The sequence below is a fragment of the Cynocephalus volans genome, chromosome 8, assembly GCF_027409185.1.
Source record: "Cynocephalus volans isolate mCynVol1 chromosome 8, mCynVol1.pri, whole genome shotgun sequence".
NCBI lineage: Eukaryota > Metazoa > Chordata > Mammalia > Dermoptera > Cynocephalidae > Cynocephalus > Cynocephalus volans.
Genome location: NC_084467.1, coordinates 136,080,147 through 136,096,105, shown reverse-complemented (window position 1 = coordinate 136,096,105; position 15,959 = coordinate 136,080,147). Strand labels below are relative to the sequence as shown.

The 15,959-nt window shown below is 52.0% G+C and overlaps 1 protein-coding gene across 1 annotated transcript in view; it reads right to left on the bottom strand.

Annotated features, from left to right (window-relative positions):
- Nucleotides 1-15,196, bottom strand: part of LHX4 (LIM homeobox 4) — a 41,413-nt gene extending 26,217 nt beyond the window's left edge. The window contains exon 1 of the mRNA XM_063106901.1: nt 15,124-15,196. Coding sequence (XP_062962971.1) covers nt 15,124-15,196 — 73 coding nt within the window. The remainder of the gene's footprint in view (nt 1-15,123) is intronic.
- Nucleotides 15,197-15,959: the final 763 nt, after the last annotated feature.

Here is a 15,959-nt window from a genome sequence, read left to right as displayed (position 1 = left end):
AAGAAATTGTTCCACCAATAAGTACTTACTAAGGAGTTCTGATGTGCTCAGCAAACTACTAGGCGAGTGAATTTCCTCCTAATAAGACAGGCTAGGTAGGACACAGGGTGAGACCATGAATTCTGCCTGGTTTGGATCCTGACTCTGCTTTTTAACCTTGGACAAATGACTAGCCTCCGTTTCCTCACCTGTAAAGGGGGATACTGATGACGACAGTGCCTCATAGGACTGTTGTGAAGAGTACATGAATCAGCACGTGTAAAGTCCTTAGGACAGGATCCGTCCACAGCCGATGCTCAGTAGGGGCTCACTAGTATTAGGAGATAAGGCTGTGCAGTAGCGGGTGGAAAGGAAAGCCAAGGACCCGTGCTCACGGGCTTCACCGCAGGAACGCTGCCTCGATGTCATGACCCTCCTGTGGAGAATCCGAGCGCGTCTGCATCACATGGCGCGTGCACAGGGCAGTCTACGAGGGGTGGATAGCCAGGAGCTCCTGCCTGCGACAAGCCCAACCTCCGGCAGGGGACAAGAGGGGACAGCTCCGGTCTAGAGGGTCATAAAGGGCAAGGGAGTTGCAGCGGAGCCGCTGCTGAGCAGCAGAAAGGCTGCGGAAGGAGGCATCTTGGAAGACGGCTCTGGCATCATCGTGCAGGGGAGGAGAGGGAAGCCCTAACCAAGAAGCCCTCCCAGCTCGGGGAAGTGACTGAAGGACAAAGGCGGTGCAGCGCCGCAAGGACGAGGAGCAGGGCCCGCCGCGTGCCGCGCGCTGTGCCCGCCGAGCCCGGAGCGCGGCTGGGCGCGGCCACCGCTGGGCACCGCTGGGCACGGCCGCGCGGGGCCCCGTCCCCGGTGGACGGCTGCACCTTGGGCAGGGCCTTCTTTGTGTGAGCAAACGACCGGATTCGAGGAGGCAGACAGCGGCCCCGCGGGAGGCCAACGAGCCCTGGAGAAGCCGTCCTGCCCGCCCCTGCCTCGGCCCTGGCTAGGAGGTCGCCGAGTCCCCCCTAATCGTCGCTGTGTGCCTGCCCTCCGAGGAAAGACGCAGCTGTATTTCTCCTCCCAGCCGCAAACGCAGGGGATGAGGGCGAGGATGTGTGCCCAGAAAACGTATTTCGAGCAAGGTATCTGTTAAGGGAGCCTTAACATGATGCGTATCCAGGAGAGAATGCATTAGGCTATGCACGCAGGGAGCGCGGGCAGGGGCGTTCCGAGGCGTGTGAGCGGAGGCAGCAGCACGTCCAGGAACCACACTGAAGGCGGCAGACGAGCCGTGTCAGGCTCCGGCTTAGAGCAGAAGCTTAGCACTGGGTCCGGCTGAGCTGCCCCAACTAGGCGTCCTCCCAGAGCCGCCTCGGGACCGACTGGGGTCCTCCGGGTTAGCAAAAAGGTTAGGGATGTCCTAAGGGTGCCTTTTAGATTAAAAAATAAAAACCTTTCCCACTGTATGTCACTGTAGATTTTGAGAAAGGGAGAAAAGAAAGACAAATTTTTGAAACAATGATTATTTGGAAACTTTAAAGGATCCACAATATACTAATAATAGTGAAACCAGGTATCAAGAGCCTGTTACAAACTTTGTGTTAGGGTTTGAATGCATATTACCTCCATAATCCATACAACTGTGGGGGAAGGTGTTATCATCCCCATTTTACAGATGAGGAAACTGAGCCTTGGCAAGGTGGAGCAATGTGCCCAAGGTCCCACAGGGGAGGACCAGGATTTGAACCAGCAGCCTGTGCTGCTCTTTCCCTCAGAAAAGAAGAGCTAACCCCCCCTGAGAGGGCCTTACCTCCTTCACCCTGCCATTTCATAGAGGGGAAACAGAGGTGGAGAGAGAGTCCCAAAGCTGCTCGTGTGCAAGCGAAGAGATGACCACCAGCCTCTCGTGCTCCCTAACAACTGGGCAAATGGAAATGTGTGAGGCACAAATTTAGATCCTCTGGGCAGAGTACACATGTGTTATATTGGACGGACACCTAATGCCCTGGGGAAGGCTGGAAGCAGGTGGCTCGTGTCCAGAGGTCCCCTCCACCCAGCTGCAAGGTGCTGGCTTGTTGATGGCATCTATAAGGTTAGACTTGTCCCTGCCTATGATGGGGTGGAGACCCATGAACTCAGACCTGACATTTCAGCCTACACGACCCCCTTGTAATTATTTAGATTAGTAAGAAATGTACTATCCTGAAATTTTTCTAAGAGCAACAACATAAGCCTTCTTTTTTTTTAACCTACAATTTTTTTAAAAAACAATTTGGAGAGCCTGAACAGGACAGAGGTTATATGTTTCCTACTAGAAGTAAAGCTCTAACTAAAATCTCCAAGGGGAAAGATTTCCAAATCCTTGTGAGCTCTACTTATTTCACAGTGTTCAGTATCACAAAATTCTGCTTTCAAAACTGGAATCTAAGCAGAACCTTGGATCACTAAAGACAGAATTTGAGCTATAAACTCAGTTCCCAAACTGAGGAGTCATTACACTTAAAATGAAAGTTTTTATCTTATCATAAGTGTTCTGTGGTGATGCTCTCTGTTGGGGGCTCGGCAGAGTGTAAACTCAGGCATGAAAAGGCAGCGATGCCCCTGGACCAGCCAAGGAATCTGCGGAGATGCTGGACCACACAGTATAACACACTCCCCATCGGCAGGACCCATCCACCAGTCTTCAGTGTTCTACAGGGTGACATGGCCCCAGGCACAGATCTAAGCCCACAGGGAGAGCTCCTGCATGTACACATAAAGACACCCTCACTGTCCATGCAGACACCCTTACAAAGACTCACATAACACTCACTATACATACACTCACATATGCACATATTTGCACACATACTTACATATACACACATACATATACAGAGAAACACGTATAATCACAAATAAAGATACACCCTGAGACACATACACTCGTACATACACAAAGGCACACACACACTCACATATACACACAGATATACACGTATTCATATATACTCAGAGATGCTCATATAGCAAAGACACACATACTCACCTGTAAACACACACACACACACACACACACACACATCCTTATACATAGTCTGAGGCATTGCTGTTCTGGAAAAAAGCTGATTCTTCTGAAGTCTAGCTCTGTCCCTGAGTGAGATAGCTGTCCAACTCTGAAGCTGTGTGGAGAGTGAGCAGTGAGTGAAATAGAGAGCTGGGGAAAGTAGAAAGATTTTTTTCAAACACTTTTTTGGGACTGGCCAGTTAGTTCCATTGCTTAGAGTGTGGTGTTATAACACCAAGGTCAAGAGTTCGAATCCCGCTACTGGCTGGACACTCAAAAAAAAAAAAAAAAGAAAGAAAGACAAAATTACTGTTACCAAATACTTTCTTGGAGAGGGTTCAAAAATACTGGGAGAATTTGAAAGTTTTCAGTTCTTTTTAAAGTTTAGACCTTCAACTCTTCAGGCCTGCCAAATTGTTTATAATAAGTCACAGATGGGTTCAGATCCTAATTCTACCCAGTATGTGATCTTGGGCAAACTACTTAGCCTCTTTGAGCTTTGGTTTTCTTGTCTATGAAATGGGGATAACACCACCAGTCTCTCAGGGTTGCTGTGTTGTGATCACATCAGATAAGGAGTGTAAAGCACCTCGCTCCGTAATACCAAGCCCAATGGTTAGCTCCCTTTTCCATTGTCTCATGGCCAGTTGTCAACAAGATGAATTTACATATTTAAAGTGTATCAAAGTCACCTCATGCTTCATTACTTCCCAGTGTATCTTTTCTCCCCCACTCACCCTCCCCAAGACTCAAAACCTTCCTCCACCCCCTTAAGTCTAAAGCATCCGGGAGATGTACACTCCTTTCTAATCAACGTAATCCCAGAATACGAAGAGCAGATGATGCAACATTACAAAGGTTCAGTCTTTTTGGAATAAAGAAATCTGCAGATTCTTTCCTCCCCGCATGTGAATGGTGAAAACGAGGTTGAGGCCCCAACTGCCCACCCTCACTTCACTGTTGCTGTAATGTATCTGGGTAAGAATGAATTGGGTTCAAATTAACATTTGAAGTTTCTAACATTTTTCTTAGAGACATCTAAATGCCCAAAGGAAAAGTGATTATTTCTTATTTGATAAGAAATGGCTACAGACCCTTTGCCAGTATCCATAATCTACTTCTTCATCAAGAAAGCTTACGAAGCCCACAACATGGTGCCAGCCCTCAAAACACCTAACGTACTGTGGGAGGGACACGCTAGGCTTATTTTTTAGAGTGGCCCATCAGAGAATGGATTCCATTTTTAAATCCCCAGATTCTTCCAGTAGGGAAGAAGTTTTTCAGAAAGCTTGGAAGCAGAAGAAATGGAAAGGTCTAGTATGGTCTGTGGCAGACCAAATTGCCCACACCCTTGGTGACATATAAGTATCGTGCATTTTTATGCCCCACTCACGTTTCTTCATTTCCAAGAAACTGATCTCAAGGAACCAGGGGCCACCATGAAACATTTCACAGAAGGTTTGTGTTCGTTTGATCGATTTTAATTCTTTGAAAAATGGTGTTTTTTATCTCTTTGGTCACAGAAGAGCAAAAGGGTGAAGAAAAAAAAAATTCTACTAAAGAGACTAAAAATAGAACCAACACACCAGACAATGAATTCTAAAATGTATTTAAGAAAAGCACCTTTTGGGGGAAATAAATCTGAATTTCACTGGAATCATAATGCTTATGCATTATTTTAATATTTTTAAAACTGTTACTTCGTAATGATAATGTTGATTTTACTATACTCTGAGACCAGAGTAATCTTTTGTAAAATTTTAACTTTGATGTACCACCTTGGAGTCCTGTAAGGCATTGCTTTTTTTTTTAATTCAAAATATATATTTTTTCATTTTAACATTTACTTGTACATATTTGTGGGGTATAGTGTGTTATTTCAATACATGCATATACTGAGGCACTGCTTTTTAACTGCCTTTTGGACAAATAGTATTCTTTTTGTTTCATAATTCGACTTGACAGCCTACTGCTTAGGACAAGGTTTTCCTTGCTTCTTTCAAAAAAGGGAACTGGTGTCCGTGAAAAACACTTCCAGGGCTCCTGTGTGCAGACTGCACATTGCTCGAACTTGGCTTGGCCATCCTTTTGGGACACCCAGGAGCCCTCCAGCCCACTTAGGGTGGTTCCATTTGCAAAATGGGAACCATGGTCCTGGTCTCTGAATACCTGAAGATCATAAGCACTCTGAATTTTGTCAAGTACTTTCAAATCTGAAAGCTCATTTGCTCTCCCCAGACACCCTGTGAAATGGACATTGTCAACATTTAAAAGGTTATGAGAATTAGGCCTTCCTTAAGGGTACACCATTGGGATCCGAATTGGGGCTAGAACCTTCTTTTTTCTGGGACAGATTCTGGGATTGGCTAAGGACCATGGCTTCCACCAATGCTCACCAAAGCCACCTCTATTTGAGACTTTTGCCCCAAATCCTTTTGCTGGTGACTTCACTCCAGGAGTAAGTAGGTTTTTGAGTTCTGTCTTACAACATTTGGCAGATAGATATATGTTTCCAAATGCTTAATTTTGTTTATTTGTTGTTTCTTTACTGACTACTAAATGAAAAAAGAAGCCAACAGGGCTTTAAGGAAAGACGTATACAATTGAAATACTGTGCAAATGTTTTCTCTGGAATTTTCCATTCCTTTCTCACATTTAGGGAGTAGAAAACAACAGTCACATAAATGGCAGACATTGCTGGCCCATTGCCTCAGGTTCCCTGAGTAAGAAAGAAGGAAGACAGTTTTCAAAAGGCAGGTTTGCGAAATGCTCTCAGTGGGGGGGTTCATTGATTTATACTGAGAATGACTAAGTCTAACGTGTGTGGACATGTAAGACCATAGGACGTAGCAAGTTATGGTGCACCTGCCTAAACTCATACCGAGTTCTGAAATCCCAAAGTCTAAGAATTATCACAGAGATCGTTAAACTAAAATAAATTAAAAGTTCCCATTACTGGATAAGTATTTCAAAAACAAAACCTTCCAATTCAAAGTTGCCACCACCACTTCTGACAATAAAATCCTGTTTTCTGCTCACAACTCTCCGTTCAAATCACCTGATAATTATGACCAAAGGAACGGAGGACTGATTCGTCCATGCGGTCCACACACAAGGAAAGTCTGAGACCCAGGATTCAGTTTTACATGACAAATCGTGACTAGATGGGTCTGGTGTTCCCTCCTCCTGTTCCTGGCTCTTTATTTGTCATTAAAGATAGTTATTTTTATTCAACAATTTATAGTTTCCTTTTTATATTTTCACTTATTCTAAACCAGTGTATGTTCAAGAGACAGTAACGTATTTTCCCAAAATGTTCTATAAAATTCCTCTTAAGGGATTTTCATAACCTAGTAAGAATAATCTCATAAGCAGCACAGCTGAAGCACAAAATTTCAGTATTAATTCCCTGAAATTTAAGGAGGAAAGGTGCAGTGAACATCATGGTATTTGGTGATGGTGATAGCAGCATTAAACAAACACCTGGGCCGGCCACAAAAATATTGGAAAAATTCTAATTAAAAAAATTGGTCCACACTTAAGGTAAATCATATTCTCTATCATAATTATAGCCACTTCTATGCTTTAAAATATATCAATCCACATGTCTTGTTTTCTAATTTTTAGTGTTTTCTAGCTTGTCTCAACAAATGACTAGCAACTAGAAAAAAAGTCAGAAAATCCTTCTCATATCGGAAATAATCACACCTAAAAATTTGTCCTTTCGCTCCACTTCCCTTCTAGAATTCTTTCCATAACAGGTCCTATTGGTTTTATTCAGTGGCTCTTTGAAAACCTTTGTTCTTTTTCTGCTTAGATTAAAAATAGTAACCTCTCCAATAAAAAATGAATTCAAAGGTATTCTGGAAATAATTTCAATGTTACCATTTTAAGGCTGTAATTTGGATAGTACTTTAATAGAGGGAGTCTAGTAGCACATGAAATACACAGTGTAAACATGGATTTACAGGGACAGGGTTATCTTCTAGATGATACACTGTCATAGAATTAGTATCCTTCAGTGGGTTATCAAATATTCTCAGTAATAGCCCCCCAAAAAAAAATCCAGAAAATTACATTAAACAAATCCGTGGAAGTGTATGGAAATGCTGCAGACGCATCTCTATTTCCACTCCATTTTCACATTTAACCATTGCTAAATCTCCACAACATATTTTTCCGATGTCTCATTCTGTAGCAATATTCCATATGTTTGGCAACCTCTCTCCCTCATAAGAAGAAACTCTCAATTAATTTGGCTGCAAGTTTTGTCTCTATTAAGCTATTCCCCAAAACAATGCCTTAACCCCCTAACATTATAATTAAAGCAAATTATACTTTAAAGGCATTTGGGGGTGAGGTACTGCAGTAAAACATCTGTGGCTACAACCAGACTGACAGAGGAAAGGGGGTGGGGAGATCTGAGGAAAGAAATCCACCAAAATAACAGCAGGAGTTGGGACTCACCTCCCAAGACGATTTTCCAGTCCGCCACTAATACAGTTAACCCCAAGTACATTTTCCTAGGGAGGATCAATTTCAGTTTCGCCAATTAAACCCAACCTGTCTACCTACCCCCACGAGCAGTGCCTCAGAATGGTTGATTTGTGCTCCATTTCGATCAGGGCTTCTATAAAATTGAGGACTAAAAAAGGTAAAACCTCACAGCAGCATCTGTTTTTAGTTGCTTTCTTCCTAGACAAACAACAATAAGAGTCCAGCTCCAGGGCGGCTTGTCCTAAACCTCCCAGGGCTCCTAGAAGAAATGGGTCTCACCCCCTCGCAGCCTGCTGGACACACACCGCACAAAACCCCTGTGCTGTGCATTCCTGCACAATCCCAGATTCCCCCCTCATAGATTTCACAGGGAAGGAAGGGGGGTGGGCAAGAAGGAGGGACACAAAAAGAGAGAGAAGACATTCAAGCCACCAAGCCACAATGGCATTTTACATCCAAAGCAAAAGACTCTGTTTGCTCACATCTGTGTTGTGGGCATTGTTAATACTCGTTCCAGGAAGGGAGAAAAGGCAGAAAACCATTTCAAAAGTTTAGCCCCCACCCGACCCAGCCACCTCCAAGCCCAGCAGTCTAATGCAGGAATGCATCTGGTGCTGCCCCGGCAAACTGCTGCTGCAGTCTGTCTCCAACCTTGGGATTCTCAAAGTGGCTAATATTCCTCCTTTTTGCCCTCTCATCAGCTAAACTGGCTCCGAGTCTCTAGGCGTTCCAGCTTCTCAGCTCTATTCCTGATAAATTCCCTAATTGAAAGAAATGGCACAAGGTCCTTTCATCCAACTGCCCCATCCACAACTATTCAATTGCAGGACACAAGCTTCCCAGCCAGAGAACTCTACCAAATAGCCACTATTCCTGCCCCAAACAAGAGGCTCAGAGGAGCCTTCTTAACAACGTAATAGAAAGCACAGTTAATCCCGGTTAACTAATTTTCCGTCCTGGCGGGACTGCACGAGCGATCTCCCCGCGCTCGCTCCACTGTCCCCTCAGCACGGGGTCTCTGCGCTCTCTCTGCTAATGCGGTGCTAAGTCATCACTAATTGACTGTAACGCAGAGTGAAAGGCACTAAAACCCAAGGCAAGTAGGAAGTTAGGACAATACAAATATTTAGAACTTGAGGCTGTGTACACCTGGCCAACGGGGTCATCGGGTCACTGTTCAAAATACAAGACAGCCTTGTGGCCCATGTTTTTTGCCTGCTCGACGGAAAGCAATTGCTTGCCGTTTCCCGCCTCCCCAGACGCCCGGGTCGCCTCTAGGAGGACTCTATTTTTAAAATCGACCCTGGTGTTTGCAGTCACCTAGGCGGTCCCCGAGACGTCTGGAGGGCTCACGTTGCCTTAATCCCCACAGTATTCTGCCTACATTCCTGCCTTATCCCCCCTTGGTTTTGCACGGGAGGTAGGTCTAGCTTCTGTCGTCCTTCCTTTAACTTTCTGCCGCTCCCGGTTTTACCCTGTCCTGGCTTTTCTAGCAGTTCCGCCCCTTCTTCATTAGTTTCACCCCTCAGATCCCTTTAAAAGACACTTTCGCCCCGACATCTAAGAAAAAGAAAGAAAGGGGGAAAAAGTTCCATCCTGGATAAAGCCAAGCCCTGAGGGACACCGGGTGGAGCCCGCGCTGGGTCCCAGGCCAGCCGCCGCCTCCTCTGTACCACGTGTGCCACCCGCGCGGCCTGCACCATCTCGCCTTCCTGGGCGCAGTGTCACCAGTTTCCTCCCCTGGTCGAATTAAATTGACATCATCGGCTGCCCAGGTAGAGAGCGCGTCTCTCTTGAGCCTGCCACGTTGCCAGCGCCCGTCAAGGTCCGCTAAGCCGGGGGGCAGAGCGGGGCACCGAGGCTGGCACGCGGCGAGGAGGCGCAGCTCCCACAGAGAGGGCACCGCTCTCCCAGGGTTACCACAAAAGCCACGGAAAGGCTCGTGCCCCCGTGGTCGGGGTTCAATGTTGTCTTTCCAAATGCCTGCCGCGAAATGGCATGCGGAGGGAGAGAGCTTTCAGCCTGGCCTCCTCTTGCCGGCCGCGCCCCGCTTCGCTGAAAAGTCCCTGCCATCGCGCTAAATGGCAGGAAACGGGTCCCAGGCTTGGTCCATCCCAGCTCAGTCGGACCTCAGGGCTGCTCAGGAAAATAAACCGGAAAAAGTAACGTGCTCAACGCGCTGGGTGGATAGAGGGAAAGGGCCGAGGCGCAGCGACGCCGAATGCAGCCCGCGGTGCACGCGGAGGCGGTCCCCTCCTTGCCCTCTCCCCGGTTGCGACCTCCACCCGGGGCTGCTGGTCGCGGTGAGCGCACAACCGACCATCGCCGATGGGCGACCCTGTTCACATCCGCCTCCTCGGGCGAGGCCCCCAAAACCCGGGACCCGCGTCGGGGGAGCGCCCAGGAGCCTGCGACGCCCGCAGGTGCGCAGCAAACGCTCGTTGAAGGAACGCTTCGTCTGTTCCCTGGGCCACCCAGGCCGGCGCCTGCCCCCGGGGCGGAGGAACTGTGCCCCGGTCGCGGCGAGGTCATGCAGGTCGCGCTCCCAGACCCGAGGACGCCACTGCCGCCGGCCCCGTGCAGCCCTGCCTTGCTCTGGGTTTCCGCGAGCCCGGACGGCAGCCAAGCGAGGAAACAGGCTCCAGTTAGGTCCTGCTTCCTCTTCTCGGTCCCGGGACACTGGGGACAGCTCAGTGCAGACCTTCGCCCCTTACCCGCTCCACCTGCCTGCTCAGTGTCCTCTGGAAACTGCTAATTCCGCACCCTAAGCGCCCTGGGACCCCGGCTTCCCAGGCTTCCCCCCTCCCTCACCGCCCTTCAATCGAGGCTGTTGAAAGGACAGCGCCCGCGGCCGCCAGCTGTCCCAAGCGAGGCGCCGCCGCGGTCCCCCGGTTTCTCCAAATTCCGTTCTGGGAGGTGCATAACTCTGGCCGCGGGCTGCGACGGAACCCTAGAGGTCAGGAAATGCGAGCCCCCAACCCACCAGGCTGGAATGAAACGGCGAGGACAGCGGCCTGAACCTTAAACATTGGCTTGCGCGGCAGAATATTTGTGTGATGCAGGGATGCCCCGGGCTGCTGTCTGAATTTCCCTATGGGAACCCGATAAACGTCTCTCATGTACATACACACACGTACGTATGCATGCATATATATATGTATATATGTGTGTCCATACAGTGTGTGCGTGTGTGTGCGTGTGTGTGCGCGCGCGCGTGTGTGTAGTGTGTGTGTGCGTGTGCGTGTACGTGTGTGTATAGTATGTGTGTGTGTGTATAGTATGTGTGTGTGCGTGTGTGTGTATAGTGTGTGTGTGCGTGTGTGCGCGTGTGTGCGTGTGTGCGCGTGTGTGTGCGTGTGTGCGCGCGCGCGTGTGTGTGCGCGCGTGTGTGTATAGCATGTGTGTGCGTGTGTGTGTATAGTGTGAGTGTTGCTTGTGTGTGTGCGCGTGTGTGTGTGAGCGTGTGTGTGTGTGTAGTGTGTGTGTGTGCGTGTGTGTGTATAGTGTGTGTGTGTGTGCGTGTGTGTGCGCGCGCGTGTGTGTATAGTGTGTGTGCGTGTGTGTGTATAGTGTGTGTGTGTATAGTGTGTGTGCGTGTGTGTATAGTGTGCGTGTGTGTGCGTGTGTGTGTGTATAGTGTATGTGCGTGTGTGTGTATAGTGTGTGTGTGTAGTGTGTGTGTGTGCGTGTGTGTATAGTGTGTGTGTGCGTGTGTGTGCGCGCGCGTGTGTGTGTAGTGTGTGTGTGTGCGTGTGTGTGTATAGTGTGTGTGTGTGTGCGCGTGTGTGTGTGCGTGCGTGTGTGTGTAGTGTGTGTGTGTGCGTGTGTGTGTATAGTGTGTGTGTGTGTGCGTGTGTGCGCGCGCGTGTGTGTTTCCTCGCACCACGACACAAGGCAGGAATAGAAAGCAAGACGAACAACCCTAGAATTTGAGACAACTCCAGGCAGGGAAATGAGTCCGTTCCGCCCCCTAAGAAATGGCCAGCAAGATGAACTATAAATACTGCCGGGGTCTAGGATTCCTGATCGCGCCCTTCGTTGGGAGATTTACCCCCACGCATCCCGTAGGAGCCCAGGCAGGGAAGAAGGGGTGGTGGGCGTCCCAGAGAAGCCTTTCACTCAGATCCTACCAAATACAAAATAAAATACCTTTTCCTCGCAGCTTTGGGGTTCACAAGGGCTTTGCAGCAAGAGACACTTTAGGAGACAAGGAAGGGGGACTGGAGACACCTGAGCCTGTTTTCCATTTGCCACCCCCAGCCTGAACCCGGGGGGTCTCTCCTCCCGCGGGGGTTGTCCCACTCTCCAGCCAGCAATCCAGGGGCCGCCGGTATCCGTCGTCCTTTCCCTCGGTGCCCGGGAAGACAGCGTGGAAGATGGGTCAAAACCGAAGGCATGGTGCAGATAAAACGCCCACCTTCGTATATAGTCTGCACCTTTCCGGGTCTCCTTAGCCGGCGACAGGGGCCAGCAGGACCCAGATACGCGGAGGGAACTGCTAAGTGCCTGTAAGAGAGTTTCGGAGGCGGCTCCAAAACTGCCCCGGAGCCGGGCGCTGTAAGGACTCGGACGTCGGCGTCCCTACAGCCCCGAAGGAGGGGGCGCGGGCGACCCGGACAGGGACAGGCGGGAGAGAAAGAGACACCCGCGACCCAGAATCTCCGTGGGCCTAGTAGCTGGGTCCCGCCGGCTTAGGATGAAGTCCTATTCTGAACCCATCACCCTGCCCCCAAAAGACACCGAACCCTTTCAAAAGGGCCCTTGGCCCACGCTGGAAGAGACCCCTGGCGCAGCCTCCATCAGCCAGGGCGCTCCAGCCACCCGGAGCAAGCAGCTGGCGTTTGCAGTTCTTGGAAAGACAATGACTCGGGCGGGAGCTGGGCTGCACCTGCCGACCAACCCGAAATTTAAGGAAGGACAGACTCTACTGTCCCCCCGGGTGGCTCCTGCGATAGCTCCCAGCCTCCTCCCGCCCGATTCTACCCGAGCTCCGAGCTCCAGGCCGACGACCCTCGAGTCCCCGCCGGGGCCGCGTGACCTCTGCATGGTGAAGCACCAGGAGCGCGACGGCGCTAACGACCGGTGTGCCCGGGAGCCTGCGGTGGCGGGGAGCGGGTGCTAGAGTGGTGAGAAGCCAGGCAGGGTCGTGGGTAGAGACCGAAGGCAGAGAAATTTACATTATTTGATGGTTTTCTTGAAAGGAATGAACCTCACCCATCCCCAAACACGCGAAAGCATATTCCGACTGCCGCTGAGATAAACCGGATTTAAACTCCTCCTTCTAAAACTCCCTTAGAGGCGAGGGCACCAGAGGCATCGAGGTTGGGGGCCCCCCTCCTGCGCCCCCAAATACTTCATTTGTGGTGGCTCAGGATGAAGAAGTTGAACATGTCGGTGTTGGGGGCGGGGGGCGAACCTTCCAGTTGGCAGGTTGGAGGGAGCCCTGTGGGAGAGCCTGTCTGTTGTCTGCCCCCTCCAGGTTCTGAGAGCCCGGGGCCCTGGGGTACCTTCTCCCTCCCCGAGGCCGAAGGGTGTGTCCCCCCCCCCCCGTCCCCACCTCCCGCGAGTTCTTAAGGATCTGGTCCCCATGTCCCAGGAAAGAGAATTGTGTATACGTGGGTGAGGGGACCACGCCCCACCTATCCCCGGGTCCCAGCACCAGGAGCTTTATAGCCAGAGGCCAGATCTGCAGCAATGGAGGATACAATCCACACACATAAAAAAAAAAAAAATTGGACCCCGAAGTCCTCAGGGATTGGGCCCCTCAGTTTTGGTCGGTGCCTCCACCCCGCTCTTGGTTTGGCACCGCCTCATTGAGCCACTCTGGGGTGAGAATTCCTTTCTCTACTTCATTAACTTTTCCACAGTCTAAACCCAGACTTAGAGCCCTGGCGAACTGGAGCTCGGAAGGCGAGTTCTGAGCATTTTAGGAAACCGAGTTCCTGACGTCGGACATCAAAGTCGTCGCTGAGCCAGAGAAACAAAAAGTGAGACAATTCTAGAGTGTCGCACATCCCAGGAAAGGCCTTCAGAGCAGAGCCCAGCGTCTTTCGTTGCGGTCCCAACAGACAGGCCACCAACAGACCGCAGCCGATACAAACACAGACGAACTGAGTACCGAGGACAAGAGACACACACGTGCACCCGTCCCCCAGTCACACGCCCCTCACTCGCACAGAGCTACAAGCAGCTCAAGGACTCGGAGCCCTCAGCTATGGTTTGTGCAGGGCCTGGGAACCCACTCTGTCCCTGCCTGTGGGGGGAGCAGTGAACCTGCAGAGCCTTCTACGGAAACATCTTAGCCGTAAACTCCCCAAGACACAGCACAGACGTGGAACTGTTTGCCACCAGTCCACACAAAACACAATGAACAACTGTAGGATACAGTCAAGAAACAACCTACTAGGCTTGAATGATAGGCTTTCCTCTCGTAGTCTCCTCTGAAAAACTTCCCAGGGAAGCTCGGGGCATGCGCTCAGCAGCCCTGGGACAGAAACCCTGCGATGGAGAGCAGGGGCGCAGGAGGGCGCGCTCGTGCGCCCTACTTCGCAGGTAGTGACCGCCTCAGGGTGAGCGGGCCCTTATTTAAAATCAACCCCGAGGACTTAGCTACCCTACCACTAAAAAAGTCGCGGGCGGAAGTACAACCGTTTGGCAACTGGAGTGAGTGAACCCTTAATCTCTCCACGGTGCCCAGGGAGCCCTGCTAAGCACCTGAGCCGGCGAGGCAGGACGCGAGCGCGCGCGACGTTCGGGCACCTGTTCCGCTACGCACTGATTCTGTCGCGGGCTCTCCCTTCGGGAAAATCTCTGCGCACGCACAAAGAGATCCACACAGAGACCCTGGGGGGTCGACACGTCCCGAGCTCGCGCTGTCTTGCTAATTTCGGGCGCGCGAAGAAAGCCGACGGACGAGCAAAGCACCCCCACACCCCAGTCTCCCCCCCACAAACCCGAGCCACCCTGAGCGCCAGCCCTCCTGCGCGCAGAGGCTGAGCCCCGCGTTCACCATTTCGTCCCGGGGCTTCTGCCTCCCTGCTTTCCTCGGCTAGCTGGAACGCGGCAAGCGGATTCCCTCACTAGGAGCAGTCGGTCCCTGGCGCGCACGCCGGGAGCGCGGGCCGCGGGGACAGAGCGTGTGGCCGCGTCTTCGGCGCCGCCAGCCCTAGGGGCGGGGGACGCGCTCTCCAACTTCCCGCCAGCTGGGGTGAAGTTGCACTAGCGGTCCTGCGAGCTTTGATGATTTGGGGGAATCACCCTCGCCCTCCGTCCTGGCCTGCAGCTTGTACCCCTAGTGCCCCCCAAACAGCACTCTCTCCAGCGTTCCCAGAAAAGCTAGGGGCTGGAGTTGCGGGGTTCCGTGTCCTTGGTTCTCCTCAAGCATGATCCGGAAGCTTTCACATTCGGCCCCAAACAGCGAAGAGCCAGGCCCTTCGAACGCACTCTGGCCAGTGCCCCTGCCCTGTGACCGCGTCTGAGCCCCGGCCACCAGCCCTCCGGCCAGGGCCACGAGCAGAGTCCGGCCCTCCCCGCACCGGCTGAGTCTGCTTGTTAACTGTCTTGTTATCAAATTAAATCAGCGAGAAAGGGGGGTGTCTTACGTTGCATCGGCACACCGAGCATCTCCGGGAGCCCCTTGACAGTCCCCTCCGCGGGGACAGCCGCGCTCTGCATCGTCTCGGAGCTAGAGCCAGCGAGTCGCAGTCTATGGAGATCTCTCGCGCTCTAGCTCTAGCTGAATTCAGGAACTTGAAAATAATAACGAAAGCCCCAACCAGGCCGCTGAAGCCACAGTGGAAGCCGGGCCCTCGGCCTCCCCGGAGGACTCCCCCCGCCAGTCCTCAGTCTGTTTCGAGTCCCTTTGATGTCGCTCTCCGGGGCTGCTGCACGTCCCGGGTTGAGACGCTGTGGCTGCAGCTCTGGCTTTTTTCGCCTCCTCCCTCCCCCGCTCCCCTCCCCTCCCCCTCCCCCTCCACCCTTCGCGCGCCGGCTGCCCCGGAGGCCGCGGTCACCCGGGCGTTTTGATTCATTCACACTGCGGGAGCGGCCGTGACGTCGCTTTCCGCAGGGAGGCCCGGCCTTCAGCTAATCCCCCACCTAGCACGGGCAGCCGACCCCGGCCGGAGTCGGGGTACCCGCGCCCCGAGGGAGGCCGCGGTGGGGAGGGCGGGGCCGCAGGGAGCGGGGCGGGGCCGCGAAGCCTCCCCCCCTCCCCCAGCCCTCGGCTCCGGGCGGCACGGGCTCGTGCCCCGGCTATAAACGCTGCGGCTGGCGGGGCCGCTGCAGCAGGTGGTCCGGGGCCGCGGCGCTCCGGGGGTTCCGGGCCGGCGGCTCGTGCCCTCCCTGTCCCTCTGTTCGGGCCAAGGGGCGGGGCGGGAAAGACCCTCCGGAGGCCGGGGACGCGTGGCCGCGTCTTCCCCTCGCGCGCTCTCGGTCC